The sequence below is a fragment of the Phyllobates terribilis genome, unplaced genomic scaffold (genome assembly GCF_046119375.1).
Source record: "Phyllobates terribilis strain yellow unplaced genomic scaffold, ASM4611937v1 Scaffold_1__5_contigs__length_1240528914, whole genome shotgun sequence".
Lineage (NCBI taxonomy): Eukaryota > Metazoa > Chordata > Amphibia > Anura > Dendrobatidae > Phyllobates > Phyllobates terribilis.
The window spans coordinates 401,762,604-401,789,954 of NW_027362761.1; the positions used below are offsets into that span (position 1 = coordinate 401,762,604).

Here is a 27,351-nt window from a genome sequence, read left to right on the forward strand (position 1 = left end):
TTGGCTGGTTATTAAAAACCAGATGGTGGCCCGATTCTAACGCATCGGGTATTCTAGAATATGTATGCGGCCGACCGGGCGCAATCAGCAGAACGTTGTTTAAATTTGGCGCCAAAATCGCTGATTGGTCGCGGCCGGCAACCGCGACTAATCAGCAAAACGGTGTTTAAATTTGGCGGCAATATCGGTGATTGGTCACGGGTGGCGGCCGTGACCAATCAGCGAACTGTGTTAGTGAGGACCGGAGAGCTTGTTTAAATTTGCCGATAAAATCGACCAATCAGCAGAGCGTTGTTTAAATTTGGCGGCAATCTCGCTGATTGGTCTCGGCCGGCTGGCGGCCGGGACCAATGAGCAGAGCGGTGTTTAAATTTGGCGCCAAAATCGCTGATTGGTCGCGGCCGGCAACCGCGACTAATCAGCAAAACGGTGTTTAAATTTGGCGGCAATATCGGTGATTGGTCACGGGTGGCGGCCGTGACCAATCAGCGAACTGTGTTAGTGAGGACCGGAGAGCTTGTTTAAATTTGGCAATAAAATCGACCAATCAGCAGAGCGTTGTTTAAATTTGGCGGCAATCTCGCTGATTGGTAGCTGTCGCCGGCGGCCGCGACCAATCAGCAGAGCGGTGTTTAAATTTAGCGCCAATCTCGCTGATTGGTCGCGGTCGACCACCGCGACCAATCAGCAGAGCGGCGTTTAAATGTGCCACCCATCTCGCTGATTGGTCGCGGCCGGCCACCGCAACCAATGAGCACAGCGGCGTTTAAATTTGCCGCCCATCTCGCTGATTGGTCGCAGCCGGCTACCGCAACCAATCAGCGAGATGGGCGGCAAATTTAAACACCGCTCTGCTGATTGGTCGCAGCCGGCCACCGCGACCAATCAGCGTCGTATTAGTGTGGGCCCGGGAGCGGCGCTGCTTGTGCGGCTCCGTATTAGCGAGGACCGGGGAGCCGCGCTGCCTGTGCGGCTCCTTCTGCTGCGAGAAGCCGGGAGATGAGCGGCTGCTCGCAGCAGAAGCATCCCGACCGGCGGCGCTGCTCCCCGGTCCTCCGTTCACACTTGCTGTCGGGAGATCAGCGGGCCAAGCCGCTGATCTTCCGACGTTAGCCGCATGGAGGTCAGCAGCGCCGCTCATCTCCCCGCTGCATCGCCGCTGACCCAGTCCGCCAGATGAGCCGCTTTTTTCAGAAATCCCGCGGCGCTGATTGGCCGCTGCCGGACCAATGAGCGACGCGGGATTTCCAGGACAGACAAACAGACAGACAGACAGACAGACAGACAGACAGACGGGATAAGACAATTATATAGTAGATAGCTGGGAACTCAGGTGTTTTTTTTCCCATTTATTTATTAACAAGTGCAGTAAACTACACATGCAATCCACTGCTCCACTCCTCCACTTGGACCTCAGCCTCCTGGTTCAAGATTATTATTTTTTTCTTTTCATTATATATTATTTTAAGTCATTTTCCTATCCACATTTGTTTGTAGGGCAATTGTCCTGCTCTTTCCCCCATTTTGCTGCCTTTTATAGCCCCCTAGCTCTTACTACGACCATTTTACGGCACCAAAGTTTAGGTCTCCATTGACTTCTATTGGGTTCCGGTCCGGGGTCAAGTTCGGGTCAAGTTCTGGTACCTGAACCAAGTTCAGCCAAACCCCACCTTCCACGGGTCTGCTCATCCCTACTTAGAAACAGATATCTGAACTAGATTTAAAGAAAAAACTGAATGTTGTTTTTTCATGTATGTTTTTCACGCAAGGTTTTTCCATGATAGGGGCGTGCTAACTGTTCATAATGTTTTGATCCAATGCTCAAACTATGCTGCCATACAGTGACTGCATTCCATAGTTCCATATCAAAACAATGGCAAAATATTGGGCAATCATGAACCAATAGTACCAAGAGTTATAGTCTACTGCAAATGACACAGCTATATGAATCAAAAAATCAGGAGCTACATATACAATGGCATTAGTCGCAATGTCAATCCCAGTAAAAGTGTACAGTATATGTAATGGTGTGGCCACAGTGTCCCAATACCAGTCACTTTGTGTTCGTAGTAGAATCAGAGTCCCAAAATGGGATCCGCCATTATTTTTTACACTGCTCATCTTCGTCAGTGACTGCTTTGTAGCAATGGTTATCAGTTCTCATTTCCAAGCTGTAGAATTAGAGATTGAAGTATAGAAATAAATGAGTGACCACTGTTAATTCGGGAGCAGTGAGTAGTTTCAGCCCCCCTTAGAAGTCTGTGAATGTGCCAGTAGAAAACTGTATATTGTCCTATACAACTATTGCTGGCCACATAGAGCTACCCTAAAATGACAAAAATATTTAGATCCACATTTTGCAAAATTTTAAAATCATAAGATAAGTGGGGCACCACTTTCTAAAATAAATAAGACATACCCTACACCAGTAGATGTTTTACAGTGCCATGCGTGAAATTCACAGGAAATTTGTGGTTTTCCTGATTTTTGTAGAAGAAATTTACTCAGGTGTAGAAAAACAAGAAACTTCATCCAAAGTGCTGTAGTCACCGTAGACAGAGATTATTCACTACATACTTTATTTTTCCTGGTAGGTTTTCCCTGGGCTTGTGGTTATGTGATTCATATTGAATCATTTACGTTTACCGTGGTAATACATCTGAATTGAGTTGTAAATGTGTTTTAGAGATGTCTGCACTGAGGTCACCCAATTCTGTTTTTTCATGTGTCACATCTTACAAGAAAGTCATAGTCATTCTCATTTTATGTATTTTTTTGCGCTTTTTGTCCCTTGTAACAACGCAGCTCAGCTTACCGCTCAGATGTCAGAGATTATGATCAGAGGGTGCTTCTCCGCTTTCCCCAGAGAGTGAAGAATCAAGGCACAGCTGACTTCATGCCAAGCAGACCCCGCTATTCCTGGGAATGGCACAGCTGCCACCAGTAAGTATAACATGTACCTAAGTAGTTAGCTTTGTCATGCTTCCAAAAATAAACTGTGGATATAGAATCAGGAGTCTGGAAACTGCACGTTTTGTGTTGTATGTAGGGAAAGAAGACTAAATCCCAGGCTTTCCAAACTATTAGGTCAGTCCGTGCACTATAGATTATGTACAATTATGTGCATAAAAATATACGCCAAATGAAGCAAAAATACTACAATAAAACCTGACACAATAAGTTATAGACAGTGTCAATGAATACAACATAATGATTCTAATAAATATCATATTAATAAATATTAGATTAATAAACATGCTTTGCCAAACAAATTAAGTAATACAAAACAGTGCAATAATATGACTTGTTTTCATAAATCAACAAATACTGGCTCAGTTGCACAGGAGACTTTGCTGTTATACTGGACCTAAGAAGAAAAGTAGCTCATTGTCTGGGGAAAAAAAGCAGAAACATTTGTTCAGACGAGTCTATTTTATGTACTTGTGTTAAAATCGGATAACACACAGTCAGCACAGGGACCAATATTATTCAGTATGGCTGTTCAGCTGAGAATTTTTTTCAAACAGTTCTATTCAAGTATATCAGTGTGCAAAAAAAAACCCAAGCCCCAAAAACGAATCCCATACAGGTAATCTGTGTTGCATCCATTTTTTACCAATCCATTGCAATTATTAACATAGGAAGGTGGTTGTGGTCATGTACACTTTTGAAATTGTTGATACATAAAAATAGATGCCCTTCAGATATCATATGGATTTTTAAAATGCATATACAGTATAGATGACAATATGGATGAAAATCATCCTCATCCTCTGAACTCAGCCTTAAACTAATGGACAATCATATGACATTTTAAAACTGTTGTGTATGGACACCACAGTTTTGGAGCAGATCTGCACCTTTCCTCAAAATACTGTGCCATTTGGCTGACAGAAGAATCTGATCAGGGAATACATAGGACAAATACTTAAAGGGAACCTGTCCTGTAAAATAACGCTATTGGCCTGCAGATATGGGGTTAATCTGCAGGTTAATAGCGTTCTGACACTGTGTGGCACCCGCACTTAGAGCCCCACTGTCGGGAGAAAATTAACTTTATTTTCCCTGGCACATTCGGCGTGCTGTGCTCTAATGCTGAGCCTACTATCAGTCAGTGTCGGGGGTGCAATTACAGCCACCGCTCACTATTCAGAGAGCAGTGACTGAAAACGTGCCGGCACCACCACTATGGCTGAATACAGAATACTGCCAGAGGGGATAAACTTAATTTCCTCCTGGCAGCGGGGCTCTCAGTGCGGTGGCCGCACGGTGTCAAAACACAATTAATCTGCAAGTTCACACCATATTTGCTGAAAGAGTTATTTTACCTGGCAAGTTCCCTTTAATAAGGTGTATTCAAGAGAGGAGCACTTCCCCTGACTCTCCTTGTCCCAATCATTTGATATCAAATGTTTATCAAGTACTCTGAAAATGGGGGGTGGGCAGTGGGATCAGTCAGGTTCTGTAGTCAGTCAGTCATTTTGATGGGAAGTACAAGGGGTACGGAAAGTATTCAGACCCCTTTAAATTTTTCACTGCAGCCATTTGGTAAATTCTAAAAAGTTCATTTTTTTTTCTCATTAAAGTACACTCTGCACCCCATCTTGACTGAAAAAAAATGTAGAAATTTTTATAAATTTATAAAGTATTGAGTAGAAGCACCCTTTTGAGCTAGTACAGCCATGAGTCTTCTTAGGAATGATGCAACAAGTTTTTCACACCTGGATTTAGGGATCCCTCTGCCATTCTTCCTTGCAGATCCTCTCCAGTTCCCTCAGGTTGGATGGTGAACGTTGGTGGACTGCTATATTCAGGTTTCTCCAGAGATGCTCAATTGGGTTTAGGTCAGGGCTCTGCCTGGGCCAGTCAAGAATGGTCACAGAGCTGTTCTGAAGCCAATCCTTTGTTATTTTAGCTGTGTGCTTAGGGTCCTTGTCTTGTTGTAAGGTGAACCTTCGGCCAAGTCTGAGGTCCAGAGTAGTCTGGGCGAGGTTTTCATCCAGGATATCTCTGTACTTGCTTGGCCGCATTCATGTTTCCTTCATTTGCAACCAGTCGTCCTGTCCCTGCAGCTGAAAAACACCCCCATAGCATGATGCTGCCACCACCATGTTTCACTGTTGGGATTGTATTGGACAGGTGATGAGCAGTGCCTGGTTTTCTCCACATATATCGCTTAGAATTTTCACCAAAAAGTTCTATCTTCGTCTCATCAGACCAGAGAATCTTATTTCTCATAGTCTGGGAGTCATTCATGTGTTTTTGAACAAACTCTATGCGGGCTTTCATATGTCTTGCACTGAGGAGAGGCTTCCGTCGGGCCACTCTGCCATAAAGGCCCAACTGGTGGAGTGCTGCAGTGATAGTTGACTTTGTGAAATGTTTTCCCATCTCTCTACTGCATCTCTGGAGCTCAGCCACAGTGATCTTGGGTTTCTTCTTTACCTTCTCACCAAGTCTCTTCTCCCACGATTGCTCAGTTTGGTTGGACGGCCAGGTCTAGGAAGACTTCTGGTGGTCCCAAACTTCTTCCATTTAAGGATTATGGAAGCCACTGTGCTCTTTGGAACCTTGAGTAATGCAGAAATTCTTTTGTAACCTTGGCCAGATCTGTGCCTTGCCACAATTCTGTCTCTGAGCTCCTTGGGCAGTTCCTTTGAGAGCATGATTCTCATTTACTCTGACATGCACTGTGAGGTCTTATATAGACAGGTGTGTGCCTTTCCAAATCAAGTCCTATCAGTTTAAATAAACACAGCTGGACTCCAATGAAGGAGTAGAACCATCTCAAGGAGGATCACAAGGAAATGGACAGCATGTGACTTAAATATGAGTGTCTGAGCAAAGGGTCTGAATACTTATGACATGTGATATTTCAGTTTTTATTTTTTAATAAATTTGCAAAAATGTCTACATTTCTGTTTTTTTTTTCAGTCAAGAAAGAAAGAAAGAAAGTGCAGAGTGTACTTTAATGAGCAAAAAAAAGGAACTTTTTAGAATTTACCAAATGGCTGCAATGAAACAAAGAGTGAAACATGTAAAGGGGTGTGAATACTTTCCGTACCCACTGTATAGCGATTCATACTCTTCCTGTCACTTACTTTATATGATGTGATCTGTGATGGAGCCTGCGATGCACATGTGAACACAGCCTTATACTCAATATTTCCTTGCAAACGAATTTGTTTGTATATTATACTGATATATATAGTTTAATATTCATGTACTGATGTATATGTATAATCTAAGTGCTCAGTTAGGCCTGACACCAATATATTATGCATAACAGAGAAACTCAAACTATTATAGAAATCACCCTGCAATTAAATTCTAAAAATCTACTCTCCAGTCTAAAATTAAACCTTTATAAGACCCTTGTAATTTTAACCAGAAAACCCATCATCTCAGAGATGCACTAAATTTCAAGAATATACCTAAGCTACAACTAGGACAGGAGAACGCATTGGGCAGTTCTGTAACTCTTCTGACAACAATACAAAACTCGCTTGGAATTTTTTTTGCTGCTGTGAAAAGAATTTCCATCCAATTTCGCTGTGCCTTTAGGGTTCACTTTTGTCAGAGCTTTGTCACTCAACCATAAAAAATGCTGCATTTCATTCATCTATCATAACTATGTTTTCGAACAGGAAATTATGAAAATGCTGAACTTCTGAACATCTGGATTTATTCAACAAAGTGCAAATCTGGTGGCTGCACAATTCATTTTTCCTATTTGGAGATCACTCCTTTGCCATGTTGAAATATTTGATGATGCACATCTATACTGCCAGACAGTTAAATAAACCTTTTTTTCCAGTAAATGTACAGCCAGTTACATTTGCTTTCCTCATTCATTCGTACACTGTCTCTTCCATCTTTACGTTTCATTTTTTCCAGCACAAGAAAGAATAAGTAAATGTACAGTTATAGAGTGAAAAACAATGAATTACCAATATCAAAGCTAAGATGATAGATACTGTGCAGAAAAAAACTAAAGAAATGAGACAAACGCTCATAGTCTTCCATGTTCAGCTGCCAAAAACAGAGTCCATGGCTGAGAATGTGGAAGTGCTCGATTGAACTGCTAATGACAAAGTGCCAAGATCGTCCATAGAGCCACTAATGTAGACAAACACTGCTGCCTACTAAAGCATAAGGCCTGACCAGCGGCGTAACTTGAAGTTTATTAGCTCCAGTGCAAAATCTCCAAGAAGGCCTCAAACTTTCATGGTTCTTTACTAGTAACAGTCTTTTTATGTGGAGCAAAGGGACTTTTTGGGCCCCCTACTCTCTGGGGATCAGGTGCAATTACAACCCCTGCACCAATTATAGTTACTCCCCTGTGCCCGATTCACCAAATTGGATAACACGCACCCATTCAAGTCTATGGGTGTAAAACATTGGACTGGGATCAAATGTCATCCAAGTGCAGTCAGATTTCCACGGACACAGACAATGGAGAAGGTGGACAAATTAAGTTCTCCACCTTCTCCCCTGTGCTACAATTCTCTCATGCGAGAGCATCAGATCACAATAAACTAACACTGACCAAACTCGGATCAGAGTTTGAGCCGTGTGTCATTACCATAATCTAGCCAATTCTCTCAGAAGAGAGTCATCGCTCATATGACCATGGCCTAAGGATATATCAAGGAAATAATGGTTCTCATTTATCAAAATGGTCTAAAAGTAATTAATTAGCCCCATTAAAACCAAGGAAAACTGTAGTGAATGTCAAGACTTAACACTTTTTATTTATTTTTTAATATTAAATAGATAAAACTTAATAAGGGCAAATATATTAAAGTGGCCTAAAAGAAAGTGTGTTTGTTGCCTGTAGCAGCTTTCATCTCTTTAACTGCTGTAGTGACGTGAAAGTTGCATTGTTATTGGTGGCTATGGGCAACATTTTTTTCTTTTAAAAAGTTTTAATAAATCTGTCCTGGTTATGTTTTATCTGTGCTAAAGCTGTACATTCACTATAGACCTCAGTGGTCTTTAATGGGACGAATACATTTTCATTTGTAAATATTCAGGCATCACCAGTGTATTCCTGATATATCTGTCTGTCTGTCTATCTATCCATCCACTGTATACAGACACACTCATACGCACACTAGGTTGGGACTTCTTCCAAGGTAAATCACTCTGAACTCAATAAATGCAGTTGTAATTTCCTATTTGTCATTTACAGACATTACCACAGTATGGATGAGTTCAGTCACTATGACTTACTTGATGCACAGTCACACAGAAGAGTTGCTGAAGGACACAAGGCCAGCTTCTGCTTGGAGGATACCTCTTGTGACTACGGTTACTATAGGAGATTTGCATGTACTGCACATACACAGGTGAGAAATGTAATAATGGTGAAGTATTAACCCAAGTGATCATCATATTAAGCAGCAATTTATAAAATATTGTCTATATCGACAAAAGTATTGGGACACTTACACATTACACTTACTAGAGCTCTTATGATAACCAATTCTAAAACCATTGGCATTAATGTGGAGTTTATCCCTTCTTCTGGGAAGGTTTTTTACAAGATTTTGGAGTGCTTGTGAGAATTTTTGGCGCAGGTGGTAACTATTATACTTCTTCCCGAAGATGATGGATGGGGTTGAGGTCAGGGCTCTGTGTGACCAGTCAAGTTCTTCCACATCAAAGTCCCCCAACCATGCCTTTATGGACCTTGCTTTGTGCACAGGGGTCACAGTCATGTTGGAACAGAAAATGGCCTTCTCCAAACTGTTCTCACAAAATTACAATTGTAGAAAATGTCTTGGTATCCTGAAGCATTAACTTTTCCCGTCAGTGGAACTAACAGGCCTAGGCCAAGCCCTGAATAATCTCTTAGCATTATCCCTCTTCCACCAAACGTTACGTTTGGTACCATGCAGTCAGGCAGGTAAGATTATACTGGTATCCATCAAACCCAGAGTCATCAATGAGTGACAAATAGAGAAGCATGATTCTTCACTCCATTGCTCCAGAATTCAGTGGTAGCATGCTTTACTCCACTTCATCCAACGCTTGGCATTGTACTTGGTGTTGTAAGGCTTGCATGCAGGTCCTTCACCATGAAAATCTATGCCATGAAGCTCTCCGCACACAGCCTTTTGCCGATGTTAATTGCAGAAAAGGTTTGGAACTCTGCAGTTAATGAGTCAGCAGAGTGTTAGCAACTTTTATGCAATTTGAGCCTCAGTGCTCGGTGGTCCTGCTCTGTAACTTTACATGCTCTGCCACTTCATGACTGAGTTGCTGTGGACACTTTCACATCTCAATAATACCATTCACTATTGATCATGGAATATTTAGGAGGGAAGAAATGTAATTAACTGACTTATTAAAAAAAATTATATATATATATATATACACACACACTGTATATAACCATATAGAGCTCACAGAATCGGTCGTATAATAGGATGCTACCATTGTAACATGTAAATATATATATTACTTCCCAATATTTTGCCATGTGTCATTCTGATGACTATTTAGGCTTTATTACACACCCCAAAGAAATATTTTCCTATTGGATATATACAATATGTCACATGTTAGTCTATGGATTAAAAACATCATCATATACTCTAAGTCTCTAGTTCTTTATGCCAACTGGACACCGGTGCAATATCTGGCAAATATCAGTAAGCTGACTCCAGCATTAATTCATACACTTTTCTCAGTATCCCACAGTTTACTTGCACATAATTACTTTTTGACATATGTTATAATGATTTTGAGTACAAAGATGTTTTCCAATTTACATCCAAATCTAACATCAGAATTATGTAGGTTAACAGATCAAAGAGAAGTGCATTGTTGGAAGTTAGCTGACAGTAAAGCTTGTTCTACAGGTTAGATTAGTGTCACGGTTGTATAAGGACCTCCCCACTCTCAACAATGGCAGTTGTTGGGAGAAAGAAGGATTGGACAGTTGGATTTCAACATGTCCAATCTTTTTGTTCTCAGAGGACATAGACTACCATCAGAGAGGTGTCTGGTAACCGCCTACTCCTTATGCCTCTTGCCTCATGCAGAATACAACCATGATTTTCTTTTTCATTTTTACTTAGCATCATATGTCTTCAGATATGTCAGGCATAAAGGCAAGTTAAAGGGGTTTTCCCACGAACAAAAGTTCTTTAAAATTAATGTCTGTGTCTGACCATGTATGGAACATGGTCTGATCATTCCACAGCTGCTGTAGTGTCTGTATTATCTTTTGCTTCCTCCCCTGCCCAGGAGCTGTGTTGTTCCGTACACGGTGTAGGGATCGTACTCACTTGAGTGCGATGGGAGGAAAACAGGAGGCATGTTCCTTTAAGTGTCCATAACGGTTTATTGGTTTCAGAAACCATGCAAAAGCAAAAGTGCAAACAGCCTTTAGTGAAGGCAAAACAAAGAAAACAGTCCGTTTAGCAAAACTCTGGTTAGCCAGCGCTGTGGTCACACAGGCTGGTAGGCATCCAGTACACGGCCCAGTCTGGAGACAACCACACAGGAGACCTTCTCCCTCCAGACACACAGACCATGTGCCAAACAACAGCCTCCATTATATAGGCTGGTAACCACACCCAGAGGTGAGGTATGTGGGTAGCTAGACCGCCCTATTCTCTCCTAGCAACCCGTACCCCGGCTCCCAGGTGCACCAATTAATCCTCTTAGTGCATGTGTGCCCTAGAGAAACTACACCGGGTTACATCACAAAGACCAGCCATCTCTGGGATACATACCTCCCATCGACAACACGACCATTACCACCTTACAACGGTCAGACACAGACATTGATTACAATTACCTTTTGCTTGTGGGAAAACCCCTTTAAGGAAGGACATGTTTGGACATAAGTATGTGCAGTGAATATCTACAAGGTTAAGAATAGTATTAGGTAGTTTTTGAACACAGATATAATACAACACAATACTTCTTTACAATTGTGTCTAGGACTTTCCTATTTGTATATCATGAGGACAATGCCAGGTGGCTTTAGAAAACACAGATTTAGTTATACTCAGTATTCTATGAACTCCTATTGTCAAACTGACAAGAATAGCTTCATCCAGAGGAAAGAATAGACTGTTCTGCAAGCAGAACAAGAGGCTTAATAGCAAGAGTTACTTGGCTTCATGTAATATGCACATTTTCCTATGCGAGGTGAAACCTCAGACGTTATTTGATCAGAAGCCATTTTCTATTCAAACCCGAAGCCAAGATTTTTAAAAATCCCTTTCTGTAATAGCATCCACCACGTCTGCAGAGAAGCATGCGTGTCCCACTTTCTTTCAACCTTTACAGCCTCACATTACCCTGAAACGTGCCTGTCTGCAAATACACTGTATGGAGATTTTGCTTGTATTTTTGCTTTATAGAAATAGGGTAATAGTAATTCTAAATTCTTTTTTATGGACAACTTGTTGCACTGATGGAAAATTTTTAATCAAATAGTAAAGCATTCTTAGGTATGTTCTTCAGGAGGGCAGAGGCCAATACACTAGAGGAATAATTTAAAGGGGATATCCGGGACTTTAAAAAAAAGGCATGTAGTAGCTAACAGAGGCAAGTACCTCTTGTAACCGGCGCCAGTCATTGACCACTCCTGCCAGAGATTTAGCTGCTCCCTGTCAACAGAGCAGCAGTTTCTCTTCCTGTTGACAGGTCGGGACTACTGGTGTCATACTGATTGACAGCTGACTCCTCCCAATAGGTAGTAGAGAGTTGGCTGTCAATCAGCATGACACTAGTAGTCCCGCCCTGTCAACAGGAAAAGAAACTGCCGCTCTGTTGACGTGATGTCAGCGGAAGTCTGTGACCGCTCTGTGCCGGCGGAGAATGGTGCTGGGCACAACAGGCAGGCAGTTTGCAGCTACCAACCTGTTAGTGCTTAGGCACTTTTTTTTTTGTAAGTCCCAGTTATCCCCTTTAAAGTTCCTAGGCTCCAAAAAAAATCTATACCAGGATCCACAAATTACTTGTGCCATTTCCAAGTCTGGCATCGTACTGTGTCCTACTGTCTGGCAAAGGAGCTTTTGGGTGTCTGTCCACAAAATATACCAGTGTAGAACTATAAGTCTGCAAAAAAGACATATTGCCCTAAAGAGTATATTGTGGCATATTTAACAAGCTAAGGGCTCACTGACATGAGCGTATACATCGAACAAGTGCTATCCAATCCAATGTTTTATCGGATAGCACTCAACCCAATGTTATTCTATGGGGCAGTGCCGATCAGCGTTTTTTTTCTCATATCGACTTGACATGAGAAAAAAATTGCAGCATGCTGTGATTTGCAGCACAAATGCCACTCACCCATTCAACTTTATGGGTGCGTGGAAAGCATCGGACTGCATGCGGATGACATCTGAGTGCAGTGCAAATTCCGAAGACTCACAGAATGGAGAAACTCTTTTTCCACCTTCTCCTTACACTAAGCTCACACTCTGATAAAACTTGGATCAGAGATTGATTGGAGTGTCATTACCATAATCAATTCTGTTCTCTTGGAGGAGAGAATGTATGCTCGTGTACTCCAGAGTAAAAGTAGCAGAATTCTGTCGTAAATCACACCAAAAACTGTCTTTCATAACTTGCAGCATATTTATTATGTGTTTTAGACACTTTTTATAACTTACCAGAAAAGGGGCATGACCTAACATGTCACATGTGCCAAAAACTATGGCAAAATAGTGGCACAAAGTAAGCCAACTAATAGGTGGTGTAACGTACTTTGATGAATTTGGCTGGATTTTAAGACTATCGATGCTAAGTTTACACAGTTTAAAAATGAGACGGTTTTGATTAATATGCCCCAATGGCCCTAATTCATCAAGACCAGCGTCTTGGTGAGATGTGCTGGACTCTTTAATGAATCTGGCACATTTGAAAAGTGGCGTATGCCTTCATGTGCACTTTGTCACAAATCTTTCTCCAACAGGGGACAGGAGTAAGATTTGTGGCGTAAGGAATGCCATTGCTTTTCATGAATTTGATGAGTGGGGGTTGCCATGCCACTGTCACACCCAAGCCTTGCCCACTCAGGTCAAAAATGGAGTGAGAAAGCTAAAAGTTGCAAAATTTTACAGCAGCCTCACTTTGTGCCAAAATTAGGCGACTTTTCAAAGCTTTTTACAACAGAATTCTGCCATAAAAGCTTTGATGATTTGGGGCCGATGTGTCTATGTGCTGTCAGTGAAAAAACGCCCATGAACAACAAACACTGGCCTTTGAAAAAGCCTTTATTCAGTGATTCACTTAATCAATCTACCATGGTATCAACACTTAGGGTATGTGCACACAACATCTTTTTAAAGCAGAAAACCGCCAGAAAACGCTCAAAAGAATGAACACATGTATTTCTATGTAAAAATTACTTGACATCTTTTAACTGCTTTAGGTTTCTAACAACGCCAAGTGGTTAAAGGAAGTGACATGTCAATTCTTCTGGTGATTTCTGGTCAGAAAACAATATGTATTTTAAAATTAAAGTCAATGGGAATCTGCCTGGACGCCTTTTGGAGCATTTTTCCATTATTTTTGCTTAAAAAACACCATCGGTTTCATCATTATTCAATGGAGTGAAAACAACAACAGTAAAAAGCACATCACAAAAAACATGAAAAAAAAATCCAAAAAAATGCTGGTGGCCAAAACCGTAGTAAAAACACTCAGGAAACAACTGAGAAAATGACACAAAAAACACTTCAGGAAAAAAACGCTAGAATTTCTTGAAGCATCTTCTGCTTGAAAAACTCGGCACCTGAGTTTAAAAGTCTTTGTGTGCACGTACCCTTATGTGTTATAATGCAATCGTAACCAAATGTGTGGGGACCCTCAGGAAAAATCTGTTGTCAGGCTTCTTTGCCAACTCCTATGTAGAGGGATATATAACATACCAGGTTCCAACTTACATCAGCAGATGAGAACGTTTGTAATTATCCCAATGCACTGATTGTAATTTTGTGATACCCTAAATGTAATTATTATAGCATTTTGATGGAGACCTAGTAAAAGTGAAGTTATTTTGTGAATCTGTTTTTTTTTTCCAGTATATTACAGAAACTAATTAGGTTGGTAACAAAATGTTGAAAACTTTGAGGTTCAAAAGAATGGAATAATTAACATTTTATTGTCTCCAACTAAGTAAATAGATCAAAATAAATCATGTATGCAGGAAGCAAGTTCTTGTGAAGGTATAAGGCTTGTTTTTTCTTTTCATAACTTAGCATGTAATCTACATGGATTTGAGAACATATCCTGCAGAATAGCTTTGATCTTGACAAGTCAGTATAAACAAGACCACTGATTACCTAACACATCTCTGGTAATGGACTAGTTTACATTACATGTCATCTACATGTCAGCCATTAAAGCAGACTGTCTGCTGTAGAACATGCTGACATGAAAGAGGAAGAAGCGAGTGGCGGACCGGAGCAGTGTAAGCCTGCCGGATTCTCGGGAGATTTTCTGTATTGCAAAAAGTGTACTGTTTGTACAATTATAAGCAGTCAAGGTTGTCCATCCTCAAAATCACTTACACTATTAAAGGGGTTGTCCATTACCCCTTCTCAATCTGATTGTTTGCCCTATTAAAATAAATAATCAGTGCTGGAGTTACTGTCCCCACTTTCGGACATATAAGTAATCAAGAGGAAGTGAGAGCATAGGCTAGCCGTGCACTTTTTTTTGATTACTTATACATGCGAAGGCGGCACAGTGATGCCAGTGCTGACTGGGCGCAGGGCTCACATGACGTAACAAGCTCACGTAAGCCCCGGGAACGCGAGTTCCGACACCAGTGGAGCAGCGCCGGCACGGGATGTGAGTATAACTGTTTATATTTTAACGGGGACAGACCCTCAGATTGAGAAGGGGTTGTCCTACTAGTGGACAACCGCTTTGATATCAATAAAACAATTAAAAGTTCAACAACCGGTTAATGACCTTAAACACAACTGGATTTAGGGCAAATTACTCAAGACTTCCATTTTGAATGTAGGCCCTCAAGGATGTGAATTCTAAAAACAAACTAAACCAACCAGTCCTATTTAGAGGAGTACAGTGAGAATATATTATTTGGAATCAAAATTGGCATGCTGAATAATATTTGGGAACTTTATGGAGGTACTATGTGGTCCAAAATTTCAAAGAGTAATCTAAAACGGCAAGTTAAGGCCTTACTTTCTCGTCCAGAATCCCATTCTGTAGAAAAAGTGAGGAACCTTTAAGCTGATGAATTGAGGATTAAGTCATCAATTTCTAGGCTGTACATTATGGTTTTGTGCAGTGGTTTATCTGCTGTTCTGATCTTATTGTACATGACACAATGTATAAGAATTACTCATAGCTCATGCAATTTACAATAACCTATGTTCTAATGTTCAGGGACTGAGTCCTGGTTGTTATGACACCTACAATGCTGATATTGATTGTCAGTGGATCGACATCACAGATGTAAAGCCTGGAAACTATATTTTGAAGGTGAGGAAAGATTGGATAGATTATATTTTGTAGATGCCAGGTAGGACAACACCGCAATATTAATGAAAAATAAATGTATTTCACAGGTCAGTGTGAATCCAAGCTACTTGGTCCCGGAATCTGATTATTCCAACAACATTGTCCGCTGTGATCTACGATATACTGGCAATCATGCATATACTTCTAGCTGTACAGTTACTCAGTAAGTATATATATGTGTCTTTTAAATATTATAAGCAATTAAAATTGTCATAATAAACTATTGATGTATATGATTTTCAGAAACTCATAAAAGTTATAAAGCGGTGCAGTAAATGTCTAAAACACTAGTTTAATATACTGTACTTCATTTACTATACAATTGTACTATATTATGTTCTGTACATGTGGAGATTTGCCTTCAGGATATAATAAGAATTTAATAGACATGTAAACTTTTTATTATGGATATCCCTAGTGTTTTGGGGAGCTTGAAGGTTTAGCAAAATGTAATTCTTTAAGTTATGGAACTTGACTCCATTGTAACATAATAAGATCAAGATTAGCTTAATGGAGATTCATTTAAAATCCTACGAGCAACAGATTTCATTCTGTCTGGTTGAGATATCTTTCAACTGTTTTCCTGGAAGCGGTCCAGCTAGGAAAGGTTTTTTTTCTTGTCTAGAGCTGGTATTATTCCTCTGACTCACTCCTTAAAAACTTCAGTGCTTCAGCTGCATCTGTAACTTCTTCAAACAATATGGTTTTTAGATCATGGAGAAAAATAGGACACAAAATAACTTTTTAAACTAACAATAACATTCTTTGGTCATAGTCAGAGGATAGGCTGCCTTCACAGGCAGTAGTATACTCTTTTATAGAATCAGGCTCATAGGTCTACTTAGGGATTGTATGTACAATATACTTAATATATAGATTTATACCCAGAGGTAGACATACCATTGTTGCAACCTTTGCAGCCACACAGGGGCCCACTTCAACCTCCACAGCAGTTCTGCAATATGATGAGTAGAGATGAGCAAACCCGAACTGTAAAGTTCAGAGGGAGACAGAGAGATTTTCAGCTCAAAAGTTCGAATCCCCATTGCTATCTATGGGGGTTTCGGGATAAGGTTCAAGTTCGGGTACACGTCTGGTACCCAAACCGAACTTTGGACTAAAGTTTGGTCGAACCCGAACTCTCATGGGTCCGCTCAAGCCTAATGACAAGCTATAGCAGTGTTTCCCAAACCTCATCCTTACAGCCCCCAACATATGTTTTCAGGATTTCCTTACTATTTCACAGGTGAGAGAACCTGTGACAGTTTCTGATGCCTTAATAATAATTCCATTTCCTGTGCAATACTAATAAAATCCTGAAAACATGATGTGTTGGGGCCGTGAGGACTGGAGTTTGGGAAACACTGAGCTATAGGAATGCAAAAGGCCCAAATATAGTTCTTTCAGAGTGGCCCTCTTCTGTGTGTGTCTGCTCCTGTTTGTGTGCCTGCTCCTGTTTCTGTGTGTATTCTGTGTGCATCCGCTCCTGTTTGTGTGCGTCTTCTGTGTGTCCGCTCCTGTTTGTGTGTCTTGTGTGTGTGCCCGCTCCTATTTGTGTGCCTGCTCCTGTTTGTGTGCGTCTTCTGTGTGACCGCACCTGTTTGTGTGCGTCTTCTGTGTGTCCGCTCCGGTTTACAGCAGTGTATATTCAAGTCTGTAAGCAATGTTGTATGTTTTATTCATTTTCGATTCAGTAGCAATTAAAAAGAGAGCTAATGAGCCTTATTGCCTATGGGCCATCCAAATATATGTTATGAAAAACAGGACCTCGCCTCACCCCCACAATTCTGTTTTTTTGGGTTTCATTTCTCCAGTATTCACTGTGCTGTGAAAATAACCCAGTAACCTGAAATACCAAATTGCTAAAGTTTTGTTTGTTATACAGTACAGACCAAAAGTTTGGACACACCTTCTCATTTAAAGATTTTTCTGTATTTTCTTGACTATGGAAATTGTACATTCACACTGAAGGCATCAAAACTATGAATTAACACATGTGGAATTATATACTTAACAAAAAAGTGTGAAACAACTGAAAATATGTCTTATATTCTAGGTTCTTCAAAGTAGCCACCTTTTGCTTTGATGACTGCTTTGCACACTCTTGGCATTCTCTTGATGAGCTTCAAGAGGTAGTCTCCGGAAATGGTCTTCCAACAATCTTGAAGGAGTTCCCAGAGATGCTTAGCACTTGTTGGCCCTTTTGCCTTCACTCTGCGGTCCAGCTCACCCTAAACCATCTCGATTGGGTTCAGGTCATCTGGCGTAGCACCCCATCACTCTCCTTCTTGGTAAAATAGTCCTTACACAGCCTGGAGGTGTGTTTGGGGTCATTGTCCTGTTGAAAAATAAATAATGGTCCAACTAAGAGCAAACCGGATGGAATAGCATGCCGCTGCAAGATGCTGTGGTAGCCATGCTGGTTCAGTATGCCTTCAATTTTGAATAAATCCCCAACAGTGTCACCAGAAAAGCACCCCCACACCATCACACCTCCTCCCCCATGCTTCATGGTGGGAACCAGGCATGTAGAGTCCATCGGTTTTCCTTTTCTGCGTCGCACAAAGACACGGTGGTTGGAACCAAAGATCTCAAATTTGGACTCATCAGACCAAAGCACAGATTTCCACTGGTCTAATGTCCATTCCTTGTGTTCTTTAGCCCAAACAAGTCTCTTCTGCTTGTTGCCTGTCTTTAGCAGTGGTTTCCTAGCAGATATTTTACCATGAAGGCCTGCTGCACAAAGTCTCCTCTTAACAGTTGTTGAAGAGATGTGTCTACTGCTAGAACTCTGTGTGGCATTGACCTGGTCTCTAATCTGAGCTGCTGTTAACCTGCGATTTCTGAGGCTGGTGCCTCGGATAAACTTATCCTCAGAATTAGAGGTGACGCTTGGTCTTCCTTTCCTGGGGCGGTCCTCATGTGAGCCAGTTTCTTTGTAGAGCTTGATGGTTTTTGCAACTGCACTTGGGGACACTTTCAAAGTTTTCCCAATTTTTCAGACTGACTCACCTTCATTTCTTAAAGTAATGATGGCCACTCATTTTTCTTTACTTAGAATTTGTATTATAGCAAGAAAAAAGCAGCTAACAGTCTATTCAGTAGGATTATCAGCTGTGTCTCCACCAGACTTCTGCACAACACAACTGATGGTCCCAACCCCATTTATAAGGCAAGAAATCCCACTTATTAACCTGACAGGGCACACCAGTGAAGTGAAAACCATTTCCAGTGACTACCTCTTGAAGCTCATCAAGAGAATGCCAAGAGTGTGCAAAGCAGTCATCAAAGCAAAAGGTGGCTACTTTGAAGAACCTAGAATATAAGACATATTTTCGGTTGTTTCACACTTTTTTGTTAAGTATATAATTCCACATGTGTTAATTCATAGTTTTGACGCCTTCAGTGTGAATGTACAATTTTCATAGTCATGAAAATACAGAAAAATATTTAAATGAGAAGGTGTGTCCAAACTTTTGGTCTGTACTGTAGATCTTTTTGCTTTTTAAAAAATTCTAAGCATTTTTTATTATTTGGCTTATGTCACTATTTTCCAGGAACCAGAATTATTAATCTCATATGAAACTTGCCACTGGCTTAAGCAAGCCTGCAGCATCCATTGCAAACGTCACAGGCTTGCTCTGTTAAATGCAGGAGACGGCTGTATAACACAGCCAGCACCTGCAGTGTATGGAGGAGCTCAACTCTGGAGCCTGCTCTATACACAGGCACTTCACGTGTTTTTAGATGTTTGGAATGTTAATACAAACCTTGTGCACTACCTCTTTAATTGCAATGTAAACTTTATCGCTATCACTACATGTATGAATCCTTCAAATGAAAAACTTGGCTTCAAAGTCAGCTCTAAATTGTGTTGTTTTGACACTGGGACCACTAGAGAATCCTCTAATATTGTGGTGGGCCAGTGCCACCTTATTAATGGCATACACACTTCTTACATCATATATACCGGCGCAGTTCTGACAACTGTAAAATAGGTGTCAACACACGTTGAGTATTTGGTGATTATTTTACATCAGTATTTGTAAGCCAAAACCAGGAATGGAACAATCAGAGGAAAAGTATAATAGGAACACGTCACCACTCCTGTATTTTTCACCCACTCCTGGTTTTGGCTTACAAATACTGATGTAAAAAACTCACCAAATACTCAACGTGTGCATGTGATCTAATAGTCAAAAAGGGAAGATCTCAGCTTGGTATCCTCTCCATGAGCCAGAGTGGAGCATTACTAATTAGCAGCAGCTCTCGCTCTGGAGGACATAAGGTGTCTCTATGCTGTGTTACATCTGAATCACTGCCAAATAATTGTCGGCTTGGCCAAGGGATCCCCTAGAAAATCACAGGATTTGCTGAGATTGTCAGAAGCTGGCCAGCTGCTGTATTAAATGGGGCTACATGTGCGGATTCAAACATTTAATTTAAATTAATTTAGATGACAGGTTCCTTTAAATTAAACGGGTTGTCCACTACTTGGACAACTGCTTATGAATTCCAGTTTTCCCCAATAAAATAATAACACCTGTACTTATCTCTGGTGCGGGCGCCATTCTAGCGGGCTCGGCACTGGCTCTCCTGGGGATTGCGTTACATTATGTCATGCAATCCCTGTGGCAAGTCAGTGCTGGCTTCACTCTCCTCTACTAGTATTCTGCAGTAGGAAGTGTAATTGCGTCCTATATGTAAAATCAAAGTACTTGTTGTGGGTGGTCATGATATAAAGACTGACATTTACTAATAAGCACATATGCTATCTCCATTGATACGAGTAAAATTTTTAGAAATTATACTGTGTGATATACCTGTGGTCTGCTTGCTGTATAAAAAGTCCAGAAAATTACACTTTTCTAAAAAGCAAGGCATGTAGACAGTAAGCTGATATTCACCCTTGGTAAGTAAATAAATGTAGATTCATAACTCCAATATGGATACCTGTTCTAAACCTATATCCATTAGAGCAATTTTGTTAGCAAGAGCAGATATGAACCTATATGCAATAACTAAGCTCTATAGGTATCAGGGAGGGGTACCAATAATGAATGAAAATATGTTATGACACTTATTAGAGCTGTCAAATATATTTTGGGGCAAGCAGAAATTAAACAAGCAATAAGTTAAAAATGTTTGCTTTAAAGCGTCACATGTGGAGAATTAAGATTTACCCAATTATACATTAACATGGGTGGCATTCAATAACAAATTTGATGTCTTTCAGCATCCAGAAAAAAATAATTTAACACAGCAGGAATCTCAGTAAAGATCCACTTACTCTCCCTTTTTTCCCATGGTGTATATGGGAAATTTAATTGATTATAACTGGAATTGAATTTCTGTACGGTCTTGCTTGTCATCAGTGCAACGCCTTAACAAGATAAAAAGAGCTTTAGACGAGTTTCAAATTGAAATTGTTTAGTCTCACAAATTAATTTCCATTATGAAAACTAACGGGTGCCCCGCTGTCAGTGCCTGCCCGGCAGTTCCACTTCCTCATCTGTTTTGACATAGGGGAACTTCCCCTCTCCTTTCTGGGTGGTAGTGACTTTTGGAAGAGGGCAGGCTTTAAGGCTCAGCCCTCATCTATATCTCTTTTTTTAGATGTGACACAGATGGGGGATGGCTTAGCTAGCGAATTCAGACCGTATCCTTTATACACATCTGACAGCGGTAGATTTTTGATAATAAAATACTGAAAGTGGCATGACACTTATCGAAAGCACTGGAATTAAGTTAAGTCCAAGAAAGTGCCTAACACAGGGGTAGACAATGTGGCTGCTATGACAACTTTGGAAGAAGGGTCACTGCTTTTTGCAGTTGGGTAAAGAAAAAGAAAACCCGTATAGGACTCCTCTCTCCGCACTGCTAACAAACAAGTGGAGAAAAGTGTCAAGGAAAGGGTGTGCAGGAGGGAAAAAAAATATTAGACCCAACAGTCCTAGTTGGTTAAACTATGCATCATATGCTGGGCCCATTTTAACTTTTGCTGTAGGACCCCTGACTTTAGGCATCCCATAACTGTGGCAGTCAACTGCTGCTGGCTGTGCTTATCGTTATTCAATAATTAGGTAAGGTTGCTTGCAAGCAAATTGTTGCCACAGTCCCAACAGATTACACATGATGGAGGCAGTAATAATTTCAGAGCCAATTTTGTTACAAAGTTTTCCTTTTTAAATAGTTTTAGATGTTTTTATCGTCGTCAAAAAATGGTATGGGGACTCAAATTGTAGGAGAGCTAACAAAATATTTTCTTACTCACTCAGAAATATTGGAACATAAGGTTTTAAAGGACACTCACATTTTACTGCATTGCCTGTTCTGAAACTAGAAAAAAAATCTAAATTGTGAGAAAACAAAACCCAACTGAAAAAGAACTAGTGTCACTGGGGAGATGAAAATCATTTCCCTGGGATAAAGTGTATTTTTTGAAGTCCTATTTCCATGAACAAAGCCAGTGTCTTCCATAGGAGTGTTCCTTACTGGCAAGCACAGAACCATTTCTCTTGTGTAGTTCTGAATATTAAGTTTCCATTTGGATAAAAGGAATTCATTCTGATCAGTTTGTGCTGGATATTGCCAAATAGTTTCCATGATCTGAAAAACAGCATTACCAATTGTATAAAAAGTCAGGGTGCCCATGCCAAGCCCCTTGTGGCATGTTCATATTTTCATGAACAAGTTGCACCCATTCCAGTATTTTGTTTTAAGCGTAGGTTAAACCATATTATGTTATTTCTTTTCACAGCTATTAGACTGCAGTAAAGAAATCCATTCCAAGGTTCGATTATTCTGGAGTTAAGAAGTCGTTGGATGTAAACACTTTTCAATGGAAGCATATGGACTTTGACAAGAACGTAACTGGATTTTTACCACATGTAACAGAGCTAGCGCTATTTTAATATATACAATTTCTGGTTCATCTGTGTAGGAATAAATTGTATTTTTTTTTCTGATACAGACAAACAACATTTAAGTGTATGCTACAATGAAGCACAATGGTTTCTGTATCAATGAGCAATAAGACCCAACTTGTTTGCCCTACAAACCTCAAGATGTGGATTGTTAGTGATAATGAGTATTGTAACACTAATATGTACAACTGAGCCAGACAATGCCATGTATTTAAGTGAATATTATGTGGAAAATCTATGTAGACAACAAAGTGGACCAGTCATCTATTAATTCATAAAACAGTAAGTGGTATAGGGTTAACGGCAAAGTACTATATAAAAATCTAGATAAAAATATGAATCATATTTGTACATTCTTATCATGGGAAAAAAAATTCTACACTATATAATTTTCTGGTATACATCCTACCTATGAAGATGACATACTTTTCCTTCACCATTGCACTTCTAAGCTTCCTAATGATTCATACCAGAGTGAAGCCTTTTCTTAAGGTTATGTAACAATCATTTTCAGCTATGTTTCTCATGCAAATGGAGCCGATGTTCAGAGTGATGGCGGTAATTACATAATCTTACTCTGGAAATGAAGTAGTCAACAGATTGTGCTACTTAAAGGAATGGACACTACTGAAATGGGCATTCACTAAAGGAGGGATGTGGAAGACGCTAATTATAACTCAATGTAATAAGTGACGTGCTTTCCGATAAGTGCATATTTGAGTTGTGACAATCCCTTAAGAGGCTAGCATATCCTTATAAATAGTCCTGATCTAACAGTAAAAATGACTGCACATGGTTTGCAAAAGTCAAATCCTAAATTAAAATATCTGAATTGTGTTTAGACCTGGGAAACAATTGTATAAAATGAGCCAAAATAGGCATTAATTTTACACCATACAGATACTAATTTTACACCATACAGATACCGGCCACGGCTCTCCTGATCCAAACTCGACAGCCTCAAAAGCATATGAGGCTATCGAGTTCGGCTTAAGAGTCACATGACTAATTCTTTAGTTTAACAAGAAATGAGGACAAATGGAGTGGAGTAACACAGGACCAGACTACATATCTTTACTTGTAGTCTGTAACCATGGAGATGCACAGTTCTGGATAAGAGCTGCATATAAGAAAATGTACCATATTTTTCAACAAATACTACTGGCAAGTAATGCCAAACTAAGTAATGCAAATGTGCATATGCAGATTAAATTCTTGGAGAAGATAAATGTGTTACCAAGGCACAGAAGTATTAAAGAGAACCTGTGGAAAGAAAATTAACTTTATTCCCCCCAGCAGCGTTCCAGCTTCAGTCACGGGGGCGGCACCTGAGTATACAGAGAGGTGGCTGTAACCGCACTCCCGGCACTGACGGACACTGGCTTTGCACAGGGGCCGGCTGTCAGTCAGGGTCAGTGACTGAACCTGCGCCGCCCCGTGATTGAAACCTGAATGCTGCCCGGGGAATAAAGTTAATTTTCTCCCTGCAGAATTCAGCTAATTGCGGGTGCTGGGCATGATAATGCTATTAACCTGCAGATTAACCCCATATCTGCATGTTAAGTGTTTTTTCTCGTGATAGTAATTTAAAGGCAACCTAAGAAATGCATGCAAATATCCTCATGATCTTTTATTAAAGCCTCCACTAGTATTCCCTAAGCACTTAAAAGAGAATCTGTCAGCAGGTTTTTGCTGGGTAATCTGAGGACAGCATGAGGTAGGAGTTAAAACACAGATTTCAAGGATGTGTCACATGTCAGGCTGTGTGTCGTTTACTTATAATGAAGGTTTTATCACCTGGTGATTATCATTGCCCAGACTACAGTAGCACTTGCATGCTAGTGCAACTCAGCCCCCTCCTGTGATAAGCAGCTCACTGTCAATAGCCTATTTACATAGGGTGGGGGTGGGGTTAGCTTTCTCCACTCTGCTGCATTGCTAAAAATTCAAATTGTGTCAGAACTGCTGCACCCAGTAAACCAAGTGATACATCAGGGTCTCTTTGCGAGGTAGCAAAAATCTACTGACAGATTCCGTTTAAACTAAACTTTAGCTATCCTTAATTTATTTTTCCAGTGCTGGGTGACCGTGACTTGCATTCCAAGTAAAATCCTGGGTGCAGAAGTGATGGTGACATGTCATCTATGTAGACTGGTGTATAACAATGCTTTACCACAAGAGTAATGTATTCCAATGTGGTCACTTGATGGAGTTAAGATTAATGTTCACTAGCCAAAACACATTTAGAAGTTTCAATTTCCAAAAGAGAGTAACTCAAATTTGCAAATCTATTCCAAGAAAAATTATAGCATGAGGTCCAAACTTAATGCCGATATAATCTGACATAGGCTGCACATGTGAATAGAATTCTACATCTCTAAGTATAGGGCATTTAGGGAATGATCAAACTTAATTTGCACTAGGATATTGCATAGTTAATCATAAGTGTAATAAAAGGATATAGTGTTGTAAAGAGTTAAATATCAACCTAACAGATTTGATGCTAAAAGTGTGCGGTGTTAAGTTATTCTTCTTTACAAGTTACTATTCCTAATTTTATGCATGCTACCACAAACCACAGGAGTTTTATTGGCAATAAAAAGGCAAATATGATCTTAACATTGATTATAGGGGTTTATGTGCTGACACGATCTGTTATACTAAAAATGCATATCTTTATAGACTTTTACTGTATGCAGCACTTAGACAACTACCCCACTAGGGGTTAAACACTGTTGTTTTTTTATCCATTGTTATTTCTACTCTCTACGATTGGCTAATCTGAATATATGTATATATGCAGCCCCACTTTTTATGCCGGGTTGTTCCTTGTTGTATGTCCTATGTCTTTAAGTGTTTAATAAAATATTTGCCTTTTTATTGCCAATAAAACTCCTGTGGTTTGTGGTAGCATGCATATTTATCTTATGGAGTGGCATAAACTTCCACTTTTTCAATTTTTGGGACCCCATTTTGGGTAGAGTGGTTTGTTACAATGTACCTGATGAATATATGGTTAATTATTCCTAATTTTAGCCTGGCTCAGTCTGTTTAAAGTAGTACTCCAGTTTTTTTTAATTTATTCGTTCATTAGTCCCCCGATATGTATAATTCAGCTAGCAATACGTTTAGTTGTTTCTATCTAAAAATTCATTAACAACATACTTCTCTTCAGTTAGGTTCTGTGATCTCCTGGTCACCCCCTGTGAATTTCATGGCTTTATATTCCCTGAAGGGGGTCACCATCTCTGTCACTAGAACTTCCTGTATGATGAAATTGCATGGCAGTACTGATGAAGTTTCCCCACAGGATGGTGGGGGGTGGGGAAGGATCAGAAACAGTTATCACACTTCCTGATGATAATTCCATGGCTCCTGTCACATACACGTGTATTGTAGGAGATGACAGATTAGCCTCCCAGACTGTATAATTATAATCTCTTAAAATTAGGGAAATATAGATGTAAGGATAATCCTAGTGACCCCTCAGTAGAGATGGTATTGGCACTAGCTAGTCATATGATACTATGCTGACGCATCATGGGATTGCTAGCGGAGTATAGAGAAATGATAAGCAGGAGAGCCAGGAACCAAGATAGATGTTGCAGCTAACAAAAGAGGAGGCTAAATTATCTAAATGGGTGTAATACACTGTGTATAAGAGAAGTTTCACAGGCCGACAACCAGGTGGGGTTGCAGGTAGAAAAATAAAATCTGGGAGTGCTTCTTTAATTAGCCTATGGCTATGTTCACACAGTGCAGATTTCTGTGAGTCTGTTTTAGGTAACTCATTTCCATATATTTAAATCGATACAGGGGGAGGTTGTCTGTGTGTTTATTAGCTAAACTAAAAAGACAGCTAAAAATGTCTAACCTACACGAGAAATGCAGCATTACATTATTTTAGTAATCAAGTGGCTGCCTTTGTAGTGCTTATTTTTTCTTGATGTGGTGCTGTACAGAATGTGAATACTTGCTGCTGGGTTACTTGACAGCTGAAGGTCACTGTGATTACAGATAGAAGAGTTTCCCCATGATAATCTGACAAAATTAAGCCTTTGAATCCAGGTCTCTAACTTTGGCCGAAAAAAAATAAAAACAGTGTTATAACTGCACTGTGTGAAACAAGCCTACCTGTATTTCACTTTACTTCGGACAATAAGCTGAGCACACACAGAAACCAATGTTTTCCATGACATGAAAAATATTTTATTCATTGTACAGTTCATATTTAATACTGCAATCATGTATTTAATATGATTATGAAGGAACATTCTTTTTGTTACCAAATAGTGCATGTTACGTCACTATGCAGTGTCATACATCGCAAAGGAACAATGGTATTGAATGGTTTTGTTTCCATGGAAGAAAGAGTGTTAAATGGTGCTTAATTGTAACTTGAATTAAATCCATACAAGCCTATGCTACTTAAACAGAGAGCTTTATCTTTATTTTGCTATACTGTAGATTTGGTGACACAATTTGTCTTTTGCTTCTGTTTCTTGTTTGCTTATAAGTTGAACTTTAGAACTTTTATTCAGAAATCTCATATTTATGACACAGGCTACTTTTCTAGCATACTTTCATACTTGTCTTTTGCCTGCCTCCACTATGGTTGCAAAATTATGTGAAAATGACTTGAATAAAGTATTTCAAGTTTTTCATAAAGAATAAGTCGTCTTGTTTATATGTAACTAGGAGTAAAAAGAATGTTTTTTCATTTCAAAATGTTATAAAAGCTGAGATTCTCACCCTCTAAAGGTCCAGTGGCGCCTCTCTGGTGCTTTCCAGGCCTGTAAAGGTCCAGTGGCGCCTCTCTGGTGCTTTCCAGGCCTGTAAAGGTCCAGTGGCGCCTCTCTGGTGCTTTCCAGGCCTGTAAAGGTCCAGTGGCGCCTCT

The 27,351-nt window shown here is 40.0% G+C and overlaps 1 protein-coding gene across 1 annotated transcript in view; it reads left to right on the top strand.

Annotated features, from left to right (window-relative positions):
- Positions 1 to 26,463, top strand: part of LOX (lysyl oxidase) — a 68,909-nt gene extending 42,446 nt beyond the window's left edge. Inside the window, exons 3-7 of the mRNA XM_073676897.1 lie at positions 2,806 to 2,943; positions 8,195 to 8,351; positions 15,394 to 15,489; positions 15,576 to 15,691; positions 22,289 to 26,463. Coding sequence (XP_073532998.1) covers positions 2,806 to 2,943; positions 8,195 to 8,351; positions 15,394 to 15,489; positions 15,576 to 15,691; positions 22,289 to 22,295 — 514 coding nt within the window. The 3' untranslated portion in view covers positions 22,296 to 26,463. The remainder of the gene's footprint in view (positions 1 to 2,805; positions 2,944 to 8,194; positions 8,352 to 15,393; positions 15,490 to 15,575; positions 15,692 to 22,288) is intronic.
- The last annotated feature ends 888 nt before the right edge of the window (positions 26,464 to 27,351 follow it).